The sequence below is a fragment of the Ovis aries genome, chromosome 14, assembly GCF_016772045.2.
Source record: "Ovis aries strain OAR_USU_Benz2616 breed Rambouillet chromosome 14, ARS-UI_Ramb_v3.0, whole genome shotgun sequence".
NCBI lineage: Eukaryota > Metazoa > Chordata > Mammalia > Artiodactyla > Bovidae > Ovis > Ovis aries.
In genome coordinates, this window is record NC_056067.1 from 55,105,066 (window position 1) to 55,119,582 (window position 14,517).

Below are 14,517 nucleotides of genomic sequence, written 5' to 3' on the forward strand. Positions count from 1 at the left end.
GTTAGTTGGGGGCCCAGATTTTCGGATGTGAGGGAGACGGGAGTCAAGAACAGGGACAAGAGGTGTTGAGACTCATCAGGGTGCCCGACAGGCACAAAGGTCCGGAAGGGGCTTGGAAACCCAGACTCCTGGGTCGGAGGGAAGAGGCTGGAGTATGGGCTATGGGGGTCGAAGGGAGCGTTGGTTGTTTCCCACTGGCAGGACTGATCTTTAGCTGAACAAGTTTAGCGCTCCGTCCTGAGGTGTGTGGGAGGTCCCAGCACCTGGATTGGATTACAGGAAAGAGGGCAAGCTGAGGCCGTGGCTATAAATACCTCGTGGATTGGGCAGGAGCCGAATGCTCCAGGCAAGGGCCCTGGTGACTTTATTTCACAAAAAATCATCACCACTACCGCTCCAGAGTCTTAACAAGCGAGGCGTTGCCAATACCACAGATACCTTTATTGTTCCTGGCACTCAAATCCCAAACCCATCTTCCCACTGTCCCATCCTCTGCTACCCCCAAATTCAAACTCGTAGCATTCCACGCGGAGAAAAACTACAACTCCCAGAAAGCTCTGCGCTCAGGCGGGCTCTAGAGGTTAGAAGCCGATGAATTTTCAAGGTTCGCGCGCTCATTTGCTATTGGTTCTCAAGGAGGCGTGGCCACTGGAGGTCCATGGCGATGATTGGCCGGTAGTTCCTGCTGCTCAAGATCCCAGAGAAGGCGGCGGAGTCTGCGAAGTTCACGGTGCAGAGCATCATCTGTCACAGGTCCCGTGAGGCTGAGGCGCGAGCTACCCAAGGGCAGGATTAGAGGAGGATGGGAAGAGAAGCTTTCGAAGATGTCCCCTAAGAGACGGAAGAACACAGAGTTAAATTCTGAAAATGGGCATGAGGCAGCAATGTCAGGGAGGGCCGAGGCTACCTCACGCAGGAAGGAAGGAAAAACCTAACACCCAGCAACTCCTGGAGCAGGGTCCCCTCGAACGTGACTCTTGGAGTCCCCAAGCATCATGGGAATTATAGTTCAGACTGAAAGGCCACCATTGCCTGGAAAACGGGCCATGTACTTGGGTTCTTCAATCCGCGAGGATGAAAGGAGAAAGGGCTGGGAAATTGTTTCACAGATTCCTTAGAGCTGAGGGGCCTGGAGCCTGGCCTCTTAGGTGACGGAGGTAGTCTTGGGGGCAAAGAGGCTGGAGGCCTGACCCCTAGGAAAAATAAGGAGCTGGGAGCTTGATCTGTATCCTGTGGGAGAATCCTATATCCTGGAATCCAGCACTTAGATCCAGGGGGAGGAGAGAGCTAGGAAGAAGGAGGGCTTGGGACTATGGACTCCTAGGTCCTGAGGACAGAAGAAAGCTGACCACCCCGATGCCTCTGTCCATTTTTCTCCTCACCTGTGTCCACAGCATCTCGCTCTGCAGGGGGAGGATCCCAGGCAGGTGGAGGTCCGCGGCCAGGGCCCAGCTGGTAGTGGCTGAGCAGATGGTGCAGCTGAGCAGGGGTCAGTGTAGGGTGGTCAGTTCGTAGGCTGCTCCATGAAGCCTGGTAGGAAGATGAGGTGAGAAATCTACAGTCATTATGAGACAGCTGAGAAATCCTAAGTGGAAGGCCCTCCACAGGGGGTGTGGATGTAGTGGGTAGAAACTGGTATCTCTGCAATGTCTTCCAAGACACTGTGAGGCCTGGCTATCACCAAAGTGAAGGTGGGAAAGGGCCTACTCTCAACTTTAAAAAAGAAAAATGTGATTTGCTTCAGAATACACAAGTAGAAGTAGGCAGTTGTGGAGAAGAAACAAATTGACCATTAGTTTATGTTATTGTGTGCATATATGTTCATTCGACTGTGGCTACTTTTTGTATCTGTTTGAAAATTTCTGTACCTAACGTAGATCTAGGCAACAGAATCATCAATGTGATTAAAAACAGACTGAACCCAGATTGCCTAGTAACTCATTACCTTCTGGCAAACCACGGTGCCTCAGTTTCCTTACCTGTAAATTAGAGAACAGGAACTACCCAACAGGGTTGTTATGAGGATTCAAAAAGGCAAGATTGTAAAGTACTCAGAACTCTGACTGGTGCTTATTAAGTACTCTATAAAAGTTTGATAAATAAAAGTAAATAAATGAAATCAAGTGACCTAGCCTTCCTGATTCTTTTTTTTCTTTTTTTTGTCTGAACAAAATTGTCTGTTAAAAACCTTTCACAAGGCTTAATTAGCATTCAATGAGAAGGGCTAAACACAGTATGGCACATTTAATTTATGTTCAATGAGTGCTTTAAATGTCACATTTTTGGTTCCATACCAGACTTCCTGAATCAGCATGTCTAAGGGAGGGGACGCTGGAAACTATTAATGACTCCCACTGGGATTCAGATGTAGCCAAATTCAGACACTGATGTGGGTGGCTTCCTTCTAGCTGCCAGTGCAGCATCCATGGTGTCTGAGCTGGGACTGGGAATAACACAGAACCCAAGGGGAAGCTGAATACAGAGAATGGGTGAGTGGGGTTGGGGACTCAGAGATCAGGGGTCAGGAGTCACCTTGAGCAGGGAGGTTCGAGGCACACAAAGCAGGTTCACAGCTATGGAGAGTTTCCGGAAGAACTCAGTGGCAATGTCACCCAGCCCAGCCCCCTGCAGCCAGTCTAAGACAAGATCCAGGTTGGTTCGGATTTGGACAGCTCGGGACCACTGATAGAAAGGTCGGCCTTGACCTGTGAGGGAAGGGTATGAGAAGCAATGGGTGCATGGACCCTGCCCTCCTGCCTCCCAGACCTTTCCTGTCCTTCAGTTTGGGATCTGGAACACGCTCTCCAGAGTCCCTAAGGATGAGGCCTGAGCCTGTGATGTCTCAGTGGTTCCCGTCTCTGCCTCCCAGCCCCTTTCCAGTCCATCCCTCACCTCTTTCCATCAGCGAGTTGAGAAGGGATGCATTGGAGAAGAAGAACAAGTAGCCAAAAGTCTGAGATACAAGGTCTGGGTGCAACTCGCACTGGCTGGTCAGTTCCAGGGCTGCTTGAAACACACCCAGGGTAGGTCTCAACCCTGGAGGCATGGCCCCCAGCTCAGCACCAGGCCCCGGCAACTCGGCTCCAGCTGTGAAAGGGTTACTATCCAGCAGAGCAGGCAGCGTTGAATACAGAGTCTGAGGGGAGAGAGAGAGAGAGAGAGAGAGATGCAAGCAAGAGATTGGACTACAACTCCCTGGAAGCTTCAGGATAGTGGAGCACGAAGATACCAGGGAGCTCCACCAAAGGCTTCTGGGAATTGTAGTCCATTCTACTTTCAACACTCTAAATGTCTCCAATAAGCAAATTCCTTCTTTCCAAATGGGTTCCTAGCATTCATCAGGCCTGGGATACCTCAAGTTTAAGAAAGGCTTTCCAGAAGTGTCTTGGGTATTTTAAGACCACCTCTGGTACCTTACGGGACCTGTAGTTCTCAACAGAGACAGCTCAAGGAGAACAAAGGACATCGAACAAAGAGGCTCCCTTCAATCAAAGATTTATTTATCCAGAATTCCCGAAGGAAAGGAAAAGAATGGAGAGTCAGGAAGTGGGAGTGGGGTGGCAGTTAGCCAGTGGAAAGTGAGATCAGGCCAAGGACAGGAAATGAGGTCAGAGCCAAAGAAGAAACAAACCCACACTTGGCAGGGATGTACAGGAAGTAGAGCCTTGGAGGAAAGAGCTTCACAGATCGAGGCTGCTCAAGAAATACAGAGATTATCTGTCCCAAAAGATCCCCTTTCATTTCACAGATAAGGAATCAGGCTTATCATAAGCCAGAAACCCTGAGAATTCCAACAAGCAATGTTAAGTTCAAGAGTGGTGGCAGGGGACTGGGGCAGAAAGCAGGTCCTGCAGGATGGGCACTCCAGGGAGAAAAAGGTTTGTGACTCAGAAAAGGGAGTGAAGGGAATTCCCTGGTAGTCCAATGACTAGGACTCTGTGCTTTCACTGCTGAGGGTATGGGTTCAGTCCATAGTTGGGGAACTAAGATCCCACAAGCTAAACATTATGGAAAAAAAAAAAAAAACTATTGAAAAAGTTTTCAAGGAAAAGAAAAAAACATTTTTTTTCTTTTTTAAAGAAAAGGGAATGAACTCAAAGCTATAGAAAGTGAGGTTAGCAAACACAGAAAGGTCTGCTTAAAGAGGTTTAGTTTAAATGACAGTGCCTAGTCTATTTAATATCTATCTATCATCTATCAAACTTATCAGTGACTTAAGAGTGGACTTAGAAAATAGGAGCTTGAGAAAGCAGTAATGGTGACATAGCCAGACAGCAAAGTCAGCCGATCAAGCGAGGATAGTTGCAGAGACAAGAAGTCAGAAAGGCAGGAAGTGATGTAATCTCAAACAGGAAGCAGTCTCAGAACAGCAAAGTAGGGGGTGGCCTGTGGGGACATGGGAAGTGATGTCAGAGAAGCAGGAAATCTCGTTAGGTCAAATAGGAAGTGACAACAGAGCAATGTGATACAGTTGAAACAGGAAGTGATGCCATGCCAAACAGGAGGCATACCTTGGTGAGGTAGTAGACAGACTGCTGGAAGGTACACATGATGACCTCATCCAGGAGGGCCATTGCCTCATCACATAATTCCAAGTCATTGCAGAGTTGTGGGTCTGAAGACAGGCATAGGAGTGAGAAGGAGAACCAGAGGGTGCCAGGCAGAAACCCAGGTCCCCAGGTACAGGGAATGGCTGGGGGTTTGGACAAACATAGGCCTGGGTCAGGGCTCACCTTCCTGGTCGGCCTCCTTCTCCATCTCTAGCACCTTCTCCTGCACAAAGCTCAGTAGCTCTGTGGTGTTGGCCATCCATAGCATGAGTGGCCTCAACTCCACAGACACAGTCTCAGGGGTCAAGGGCACCTCAGGAACCCCCTCAGGGTGGCTGGGAAAAGGAGAAAGGGTCTGTAATCATTGCCCAACCCCCACCATAATGTCCAAACCCAGAGATCTGGGTCTAACTGGGGACAGAGTCCAACCCTCATTTCACAGTTAGAAAAGTTGCGTTCCAAAGAAACTTGCAGTAAAACATGCATGGAAAAGTGAACACTGAGCTGGCTGCAAATCCTCCTGACCACTACATCCCTCTCCACCCTTCTCCCCAGAGTTTCTCTTACTTTTCGGGCTGACGGTCTCCAATTTCCTTAATCTTTTCCTGTGGAACAGTAAGATCAGAATCAAGGTGAGGGGGATGAGGAAGAGAAGCCATGAGTTAATGCCCTGGTTTTCCTTTTGACAGAGACTCTCCTCACTTTTCAAACAGGCTCTAATCTGTACAGCAGAAACTAACACAACATTGTAAATCGACTAGATTCCAAAAAAAAAAAAAAAAGTAATGAACTCTGATCCTCAAGCTTCAGAATAATCAGTTCTCTTCTTACCTTTTAAAACACACACCTCTATGATTATAAGTGGTCTGTTTCCCCTTAGGTCTACTTCTGCTCAAGTGGAGTTTCTTCTTACCCCTCAAAATTTCCTAAACCTTTTCTCTAGGGCTCAGCTCAGTAGGATGCAACTCACCTCCCCCCAACTCACACACACTCTAAATGGTTTCTCCCTAGAGGATCCATTTGTTGGTCCTATGGGTTTGCTCTCCTCGGGCTCCAAGAATGGTCTCGCCCACTATGGCGCCAAGCTTCAGGCCCAATGGGCTCCCCACTTCACTTCTCATAATGGTCTCTTTGAACTTTGCACCCAATGTGATCTCTAACCCCACTCCATCTCACAGAATGGTTTCTCCCATTATCCCACACCTGCAAAGATAGGTACTACTGTAGGGCCTTCTCTTCAAGCACTGTGGATGAAACCACGATTACCAGCATCCCGTGGGGCCCTTTGCCCAAGTCCCCCCCCCCCCGCTCCTGAGGCATCCTGGGAGATGTAGTTTTGTTCTGCCAAACTACGAAACTCAGGTTTGAGATGGCAAGAGGAGGCTGGGGCGAGGACTCGGGGCGCAGAAGAGTCTGGACGGCGGTTGGGGGAGCTCACCCAGACAGTCTCCTTGATAAGACGGGCCAGGCGACACAGCAGGCGTGGCAGGTGGCCCAGCTCCAGCTCCCGAGCTGAATGCTGCACACAAAGCGCCAGCAGCGTGGCGGGTCCCAAGGGTGGCAGGTCCCCGGCGCCAGCGGCCGCGGTGCGCACGATCTCGCCCAGCAGCGCCTCTTCTTCGCGGGGTCGGAAGCGCAACACGAGCTCCCGGCCGTCCAGGTAGGCCGCCAGCGCCTCGCCGCGTTCCTGCAGGCCACGACCGCACAGGCGGCAAGAGAAGGCCCAGCCGGGGCCCGGCGGCGTGGCCCCGGGGCGTGCGGGGAGCCACGGTGGTCGCGCCGGCCCTGAGCCGCCAGCGCGGGGGTCCTTGTACATGAACAGGAAGTGCTCGCCCAGCCCCAGAAGGTCTCCCGGATGCAGCTCGGCCTCCCGCAGCAATAGGCACCCATTGTGCGTGACCGGGGCTCCCCGGGATGGGCGCACCATCGCCGGGGGCTCAGGACCCGCGCGCACTGTGCAGTGACGCGGCAGGATGTCCGGGGCGTTGAGAAAGGTGTCCACATACGGGGCTGGGGACCCACCGCGGGCCGAGGAGTTCCCACCTCGGCCAAACACGTGCTGCTCCCGCGTCATCACATACACCACGAAGTCCTGGAGGAAAGTGAAGCTTCACTAAGGATACTACTCCACGAGAAATGGACGTTCCCAAGGAGATACCTTTCTCACAATCGACTCTCCCGTCAACCACATCTCTTGAATGAACACTTCCAAGGAGATCTCCTGGGATCCCAAAGAGCTCACTAATTACCTCCTATCTCCCATAAGTGGACTCTTCAAAGGCACTTCCTATGCTGAACTGTCCCGTAAGTCCATCCTGAAGACTGGATAGGAGGAAATCCCTTTCTTGACAGGGTCTCTACCATTTCCCTCCCTCAGAGAGGGAGATCTTTTTCCAATGGCTTCACCCATCTTCTCACGTCCTCTGAAAGGACTTCTTCAAGGCAATCCCTTGATTCTCCCATAACATTCAGCCCAAAGAATAGGTGCTTACAAGGACACCACATCCCCATTACTAAAACACTCCCACTACACTCACCCTCAGTGGCTCTTCCCAAGGAAACCTTCTTTCTCCTAGGAACTCTCCCATTTCCCTACTCCTGGTCCTGAATGCCCTTTATGCCACCCCCGTGATGGAGGCTTTCAAAGACATTTCCCCTTCCAATAACAGCTGCTCTCAGTTTTCCCAAAGCAAGGATACCTTTAAAGAGACTTCCCCCTCAAACAAAGGTTTCTTCCAATATCTCCAGCCCATGAATATACACTTCCAAAGAGACCCACTTTCTATAATGCACTCTCATTTTTTCCCCCACCCCATGATGAATTCACTTCCAAGGAGACATAATTCTACAGTAGACTCACTTGTTCCCCACTCCCCCTGCCCCCATGATGGAGCATTCCAAAGGCACTCTTCTTCCCATCAGTGGTTGCTCTCAATGTTTCCATCACCCACGAGGACATCTCCAAGGAGATCTCCATATAGTGGCTCTTTAAGTAACCTCATCTTATAAATGGATGTTTTCAAAGAGACCCTCTTATAATGGAGTGGCCCATTTCATCCACTAAATGAAGAGGTGGATTCCAGAAGACCTATTCCTAAAAAAGATTCTCCTATCTGCAGCCTATAAAAATGGAAGCACTCAGTCTGACACCCTTCCTAAAGTAGACCCACTGTTCCTCATTCACATCTGAGAAAACAGGCATCCCAATAGTCATAAACCCCCTCCTACACTGAACTCTCCCGTTACCCCCACCTCATAAATGCTCATTTCTAAAACCCCTTACTAGGTTTCCCTGGTGGCTCAGTGGTAAAGAATCTGCCTGCCAATGCAGGAGACACAAGTTCAGTCCCTGATTGTGGAAGATCCCACCTGCAGCGGAACAACTAAGCCCATGGGCCTATTGAGCTTGTGATCAACAATTGAGCTTGTGCTCTAGAACCTGTGAGCCACAACTGCTGAAGCCTGCCAGCCCTAGAGCTGGTGCTCTGCCACAAGAAAAGCCATCGCAATGAGAAGCTCTTGCACCGCAACTAGAGAGGAGCCCCCCGCTTGTCACAGCTAGAGAAAGCCTGTGCGAATCAACGAAGACCCAGCACAGCCAAAAATAAATAAATAAATAAACTTTAAAATATGTATATATATTTTAAATCCCTTTACTACAATATATTGTTTCATCTACCTCTCAAGAAAAATGGATCTTTCCAGTCTGACCACCTTCTGAAGGTAAAACCTCCCACTCTTCTTCCCTGTCTGGAGAATCGGGAATGGTCCAAAATACACGAACCCCCTTTTTACAAGACACTTTCCTGTTCCTTAACTGCCAAAGGGCTTCCTCCACTGCACTTAAAATGAACTCTCAGATTACAGACACCCATGGATAGAACTCATTCCTGTTCCCAAGGAATGGACACTTCCAATGAAGTCTCTTACAAAGAAATTTCTCATCAGTCCTACCTGAAGAAATGAACATTTCCAGTGTTTCCCTCTCTTCCCATAACCTACTTTCTTATACTCTCAGAAGAGATCCTTCCTATTTGACCACCTTTCCACAATAGAGCCTCCAATTTGCCAACCCTGCCTGGAGGAATAAGCTCTTGCAATATACACACACCCTGTTCTACAAGGAACTTGCCTTGTCCTGTTGCCCCAACAAGGAGGAGTGAATTCCTCCAATGGAAGTTCCTTGAATAGTTGTAACCTCTCACCCATATATACAGCCAAATGACCTAACCCAGTTGGATCCTTCTCTGAGAGTAAAAATGGAACTGTTCAATAAACTCCACTGCCTTCCAGAAGAGGCTTTCCCATTAGTCCCAGGGGTACCCTGGCTGTACCACTATTACCCAAAGGTGGACTAAAGTATAAGAATGATTCTCCTAAATGTCACTCTTCACGCCCCATGGACTGTAGCCTGCCAGGCTCCTCTGTCCATGGGATTCTCCAGGCAAGAATACTGGAGTGGATAGCCATTCCCTTCTCCAGGGGATCTTCCCATCCCAAGGATCAAATGCAGGTCTCCTGCATTGCGGGCAGATTCTTTACCATCTGAGCCAGCAGAGAAGCCCTAATCATCATCATCATTACACACACTCACACACACACACACGAATATTTTCAATAATACATTTCTTTAATAACTTAGCACTGACCCACAACTGCTAACCCTTTCTTCCTCTCTGCTCCCCAACACTCAAACCGGTTCTCCTATCGCCATTCAAATATGTAAAATGGAAGAACCAGTACCAATGGCCCCCATCTACAATGGTCAAAATTCTTCCAGAGTAAACCATCAACTTTAAAAAGTGATGTAATCCACTTCTTCCAAGACCATATAGGCTTACCCAGGACAAGATTCCATGTATCAATCAAATTAGCTCCCTCCCCAGGAGATACTCTTCCATTACTCCTCCTCAAGAAATAGAAGCTTCCCAAGAGGATCATTCTAACATAGGCTCTCCTGGGAGTTCCTTGGTAGCCTAGTGGTTAGGATTCAGGCTTGCACGGTCAAGTCCCGAGTTCAATCCCTGGTCAGGTAACTAAGATCCGGCAAGCAGCGTGGTGGGGCCAATAAAAATAAAACAGGCTCTCCCAATCTTTTCTGGTGGGAGACAGTGCTTTCCCCTAACTTTGAACGGAATGAGTCATCGCCTACTTATCCCTCCAATGAAATCCTTCTTCGAGATCTCTCTGGACCCTCCCACTCTCTTCTTTGATATTATTTCCTCCTCTAGAACCTGACTGGAACCATATGCGTGCATGCTAACTCGCTACAGTCGTGTCAGACTCTTTGCAGTCCTACGGACTGCAGCCTGCCGGGCTCCTCTGTCCATGGGGATTCTCCCGGCAAGAATACTGGAGTGCGTTGCCACGCCCTCCTTCAGGGGATCTTCCCTACCCGGGGATCGAACCCGTGTCTCTTACGTCTCCTGGTCTCCTGCATTGGCAGATGGGTTCTTCACCACTTGCCAGCACCACTGTCCAACAAAGCTGAGGCTAACGCGACCCATGGAATTTTGGGAGTTGTAGTTCTGTCGCCCATTCAACCAAAGGGTGGGACATAGGTCTCTCTCTGTAGGTTAGGCTGCGCTTACCTGGGCGTCCTGGTAGCCCTGCAGCAGCAGGAAATAGGGGCGGTTGCTGGGGGCCTGGATGAGGCACTGCGTCAACTGATCGAAGTCGCCGGGGTCTACAGGTCCGATTTGGGCGTCGGCTGCCCCTGGGGCCATGCTAAGTGCCTGCTGCCTGCGCTCCTGCTGGCGCCGCCGCCGACCTTGCAGACTGAGCTCCGATACGCTCCGCCGCAGGGACAGGTTTTCCGAGCGCTCCTTGCCCCCGGACCCAGCCGGGGTCCCTGACCCAGATCCCGGGCCGGGACTGGCCAGCGCCGCCCCACCGGAGGCCGCCCGGGAGCGGTTCTTCTGTGGCCGCCACGAGGGGGCGCCTGTGCCTGCGGAGAGAGATGGAGAGCGATGAGATTTGAGATTGGAAAGACAAAGGGAGAGACAGGCTTAGAGAGCTAGAGATTATAGACAGTTGGCTGCAAAGTGAGGCTGCTTCCGACATTTAGATTTTTGCATATGCTGTTGCCGGTGCCTGGAACACACTTCGTGCCTGAGTCCTGCCTATCTTGTAATTTCAACTAATAAATTCATTTATTCTTTCAGTTGGAATTTTTTGAACCCGTACTATATGCCAGGCACTGTTCGGAACTTCGCGATGAACTGAGAAGATCCTGCACCAAGGAAGAGAAATCACTTCCTCTTGAACACCTTTTCTTGACATTCCAAGTCGAAGCAAAGAAGAGCCGTGCTGGGCACTATGAAGTTTGTCATACGCAGCACACTGACACCTAACTGATACCCAGTGGAAATGAGCTGAATGAGTGAATTGATGTGTTTCTCACTGGGCTGTAGAACCTAGCAGACGGAAACTTAACTTGTCAGTGTCCCCATTATACTCCCCAAGGGCCCTAGGTAATGCGTGGCTCACAGAAGGTGTCCAATGAATGCTTTTTTTTTTGGGGGGGGGGGGGAGGTGGAATAACGATGGTTATAACTGCCATTCTTTACTTAGCAACTACCATGTGCCAGCTGTTTTTGCTTAGTCGCTAAGTCATGTCTGATTCTTTGTGAACCCATAGACTGTAATCAATCAGGCTCCTTTGTCCATGGGATTTCCCAGGCAAGAATACTGGTCGTGGTGGTTTAGGTGCTAAGTTGTGTCTGACTCTTGCTACTCCATGGACTGTAGCCTGCCAGGCTCCTCTAACCGTGGGATTCTCCAGACAAGAATACTGGAGTGGGTTGCCATTTCCTTCTCCAGGGGATCTTCCCGACCCAGGGATTGAACCCGCATCTCCTGCAGTAGCAGGTGGATTCTTTACCATAGAGCCAAATGCTAGGCCCCCAGGTAGCCTGGTCTTCCGCCAATACAAATACCTCTTCATTTCTCGTGAACTACCCTCAAGCCCCCTCTCACGGTTTGCAGCCAATCTAGCCTAAAGTCACCTGCTCCAAGGCCCACCCTTCTGAGGATCCACCCATTCTTAGGCAGCGATCTAATAACTCATTTCCTCACTTTCCAAGCCTATCCTCCTTCTAGCCTCCATCCGTATAGGCCCTGTCTCTCACGAACCAACTCAGTCTTCTAGTGAGAGGCCACCTGCCATGAGGACCACTCACCCGCTGCGCACAATATCTCTGCCTTCCTATCACTCGATTCCGCTGCCGGGTCCCAGCATCGCAGGCTCCGTCCATCAACTATGCACCTATCCCAAGGGTGATGTCCCCCGGCCTAGCCCATCTGGCTGACTTAGACCCTGCCCCAGCTTCCTCTTTCACTGAACAGTGCTTTAAGTGAAGTCGCTCAGTCGTGTCCGACTCTTTGTGACCCCATGGACTGTAGCCCGCCAGGCTCCTCAGTCCATGGGATTTTCCAGGCAAGAGTACTGGAGTGGGTTGCCATTTCCTTCTCCAGGAGATCTTCCCAAGCCAGGGATCAAACCTGAGTCTCCCGCATTGCAGGCAGACGCTTTACCGTCTGAGCCATCAGGGAAGCCCAATCCCGCATCCTTTCCCGCAGACCTCACTCCAGCCGGCCCCAGCCCGCCCCACCAGCTCCTCAGGCCCCCCGCCCACCACGACTCCGCCCCCAGCCACAGCCAGCCCTCCGCAGGCCCCGCCCCCAGATCCCGCTCACCGTCGCTGTCCGCCGCCCCGAAGGCCTCCTGCTCCAGGCGGCGCGCCTCCTCGCGGCCGCGCAGCTCGAAACGCCGCGCCCAGCCTGGCCGCGCCCGCCACAGCTCCTGCACCAGCAGCGGGCGCTCCGAGTCTCCCAGCACGCGCAGGTGCTCCGCCCGCCACTCGCCGCTGCCCACGGCGCCCGCCGCGGGGCGACCCAGGGCGTCGCACAGCGCGAAGGCGTCCACGCAGCTGCTCTCTCCGGGGCCGCTGCCGGGGCTGCCGGCCAACCCGTAGCGCTCTAGCGCCTCGGCCACCAGCTCGCGCGCGGTGGAGCGCGCCGTGGCCAGCACGCTCTTGTAGTTGGCGCCTGAAGCCAACCCGGCGCCGAAGATCTTGAGGACCCCCGGGGGCGCCGTGGCGCGTGTGGCCAGTGGAGGCTCGGGGGCCACACCCGCCGCCAGCTCCGGCAACTTCTTCTCGCTGGCCCAGCGCTGCGCGGCCCCCGGGGTCCCAGGACCTCCCGCGCCACCGGACCCCGTGGTTCCGGTGCCCGAGCCCCGAAAGAGCTGAGAGATGCGTTTGGCACGGCTCCCTGAGGCTCCCCCTGCTGCCTTGACCGCACCCACTCGCCGCAGCTCCACGTGCGGCGGAGGCGGGGGCAGCGGCTCGCTACTGCGGCTCCCCGTGTCCGAAGACGACGACCTGGGAGCCCGCCGGGGAGGCCCGAAAGACATGCAGAGACGGGGATGGGGGTTAGAGAAAGAGGGAGGTGGGCAGAGACCCAGGTGCGGAGGGGGGACCGAGATCCGGAGAGGGAGGGACAGACACCCAAAGATAGTGGGGGACAGATACCCACCGACGGGCGAGAGACGCGGGGTGTATGGAGATGGGGTGGGGTGGGGGTGGGCACAGGCCAGAGGCAGAGAGAGAGGGAGAGAAAATAAATAAATAAAGGCGAGTCCCGCAGAAGGAAATTCCAAGAGGTGAGCAGGGAGGGGAGGAAGGAAGGTGAATCAAACCGCTACTTCTTCTGTCCGGGTCCCCGTGTCCACCCGGCCTAAACCCATCTCCAGGCCCAGAACTCCCCTCGCCTGACCCTCTACCACTGGGCCTCACTGTCTGCCCACTGCCCACCATCTCACTTGCCCATTCAGGACAGGAACTGGAGCCAGCTCTTTCCAGGTCCCTGGCATTATCCAGAGCAGGGACTGGACCATAAACAGGGGCAGGTGGGAAGCAGGTGGGGCAGGGCGAGTGTCTGAGGAGGTGGGCACTCACTTGACAGAGGCGGCGCTGGGCCAGCGTCGGCCCAGCTTGGCCAGCTGCTTCCGGGGAGAATTGATCCACAGGCCCACTGGGAGATGCAGCTTCCCGAAGCGGGGGCTTCCGCCCTCCTTCCGTTCGCCAGACAGCATGGCCCTAAGGGAGTGTGGGGAGGACCCCAGTTCCCGAGGTCTCCAGAGGTAGGGATGGGGTGGAGGGGGACCTGGACTCCTGAGTCAGAGGGAGGAGGGGTGTGGGGTTCAGACTCCAGAGTCTGGTTGGAGGAGGGGATGGGAGCCCGGATTGTGGTTGCTGGGATGGAGGGTGGCTGGGGGCTGACTCCTAGGTCTGAGGAAGGGAGGCGGCGACTGGACTCCTGGGTCCCCGGGCTCTTACCCTGCTTCGGGTCCCGCCAGCACCTGGGGGCCCTGTCTCCGCTTGCCCTGGTTGGCTCTTGACCCCGCGGCTCCCGTTCAGCCTTTGCCTCTGCCCCAGCTCCCAGCACTGGGTGGGGGACAGGAAAAGGCAAGAGGAAACCGGCAGGAAGAGCGGGGAGGGGGCGTCCTGTGAGGGGACCGGGCCTGGGGGAGGAGATCTGGGGAAGGCTGGCCCTGCCCCACTCCTTGATTCTGGAATCACATCGCCGCCACTTGGCCCCTTCCAGGCACCACAGGGCCCGGGGGTCCCACCCCTCCTTTCTCGGACAAAAGACCATCCCCAAACTTCTCTTGGGGGTGGGAGGAGACCAAAAGTTAGAATCAGTCCGAGGGAGTGAGTCAGATACTTGGACCACCAGATAAATATTTATTTTTCTCCTGGATTCTTTGATCTTTTCCTTTGAAATCCCCGAGTTCTAAGCAGCTCGACTGCCAGAGCTGAACCGGGACTTTATGAAATCGACCACTTTGCCAGACCGAGAGAAAAGGATCCTGATGAGAGTACACAGAGCAGAAACAGGTTAGGTCCTCACTGGGTGAGGACCACCCCTCCCAGCCTCCCTAGGTTTGATCTTATTCTAGCAG

The 14,517-nt window shown here is 52.9% G+C and overlaps 1 protein-coding gene across 2 annotated transcripts; it reads right to left on the bottom strand.

Annotated features, from left to right (window-relative positions):
* Positions 1 to 419: 419 nt before the first annotated feature.
* Positions 420 to 13,977, bottom strand: RASIP1 (Ras interacting protein 1). Of its 2 annotated transcripts, XM_027978576.2 has the most exons (12): positions 13,892 to 13,977; positions 13,511 to 13,651; positions 12,249 to 12,934; positions 10,142 to 10,497; positions 5,989 to 6,642; positions 5,118 to 5,155; positions 4,734 to 4,885; positions 4,512 to 4,615; positions 2,893 to 3,136; positions 2,533 to 2,705; positions 1,383 to 1,530; positions 420 to 831 (listed from the first exon to the last, which is right to left on the bottom strand). In XM_027978576.2, exons 2-12 carry the CDS (start codon positions 13,645 to 13,647, stop codon positions 632 to 634), a joined length of 2,892 nt encoding a protein of 963 aa, XP_027834377.1. In that variant the 5' UTR covers positions 13,648 to 13,651; positions 13,892 to 13,977; the 3' UTR covers positions 420 to 631. The 2 variants fall into 2 exon arrangements, with proteins under 2 accessions (XP_027834377.1, XP_027834378.1); XM_027978577.2 differs by having other exon boundaries at positions 13,511 to 13,977.
* Positions 13,978 to 14,517: the final 540 nt, after the last annotated feature.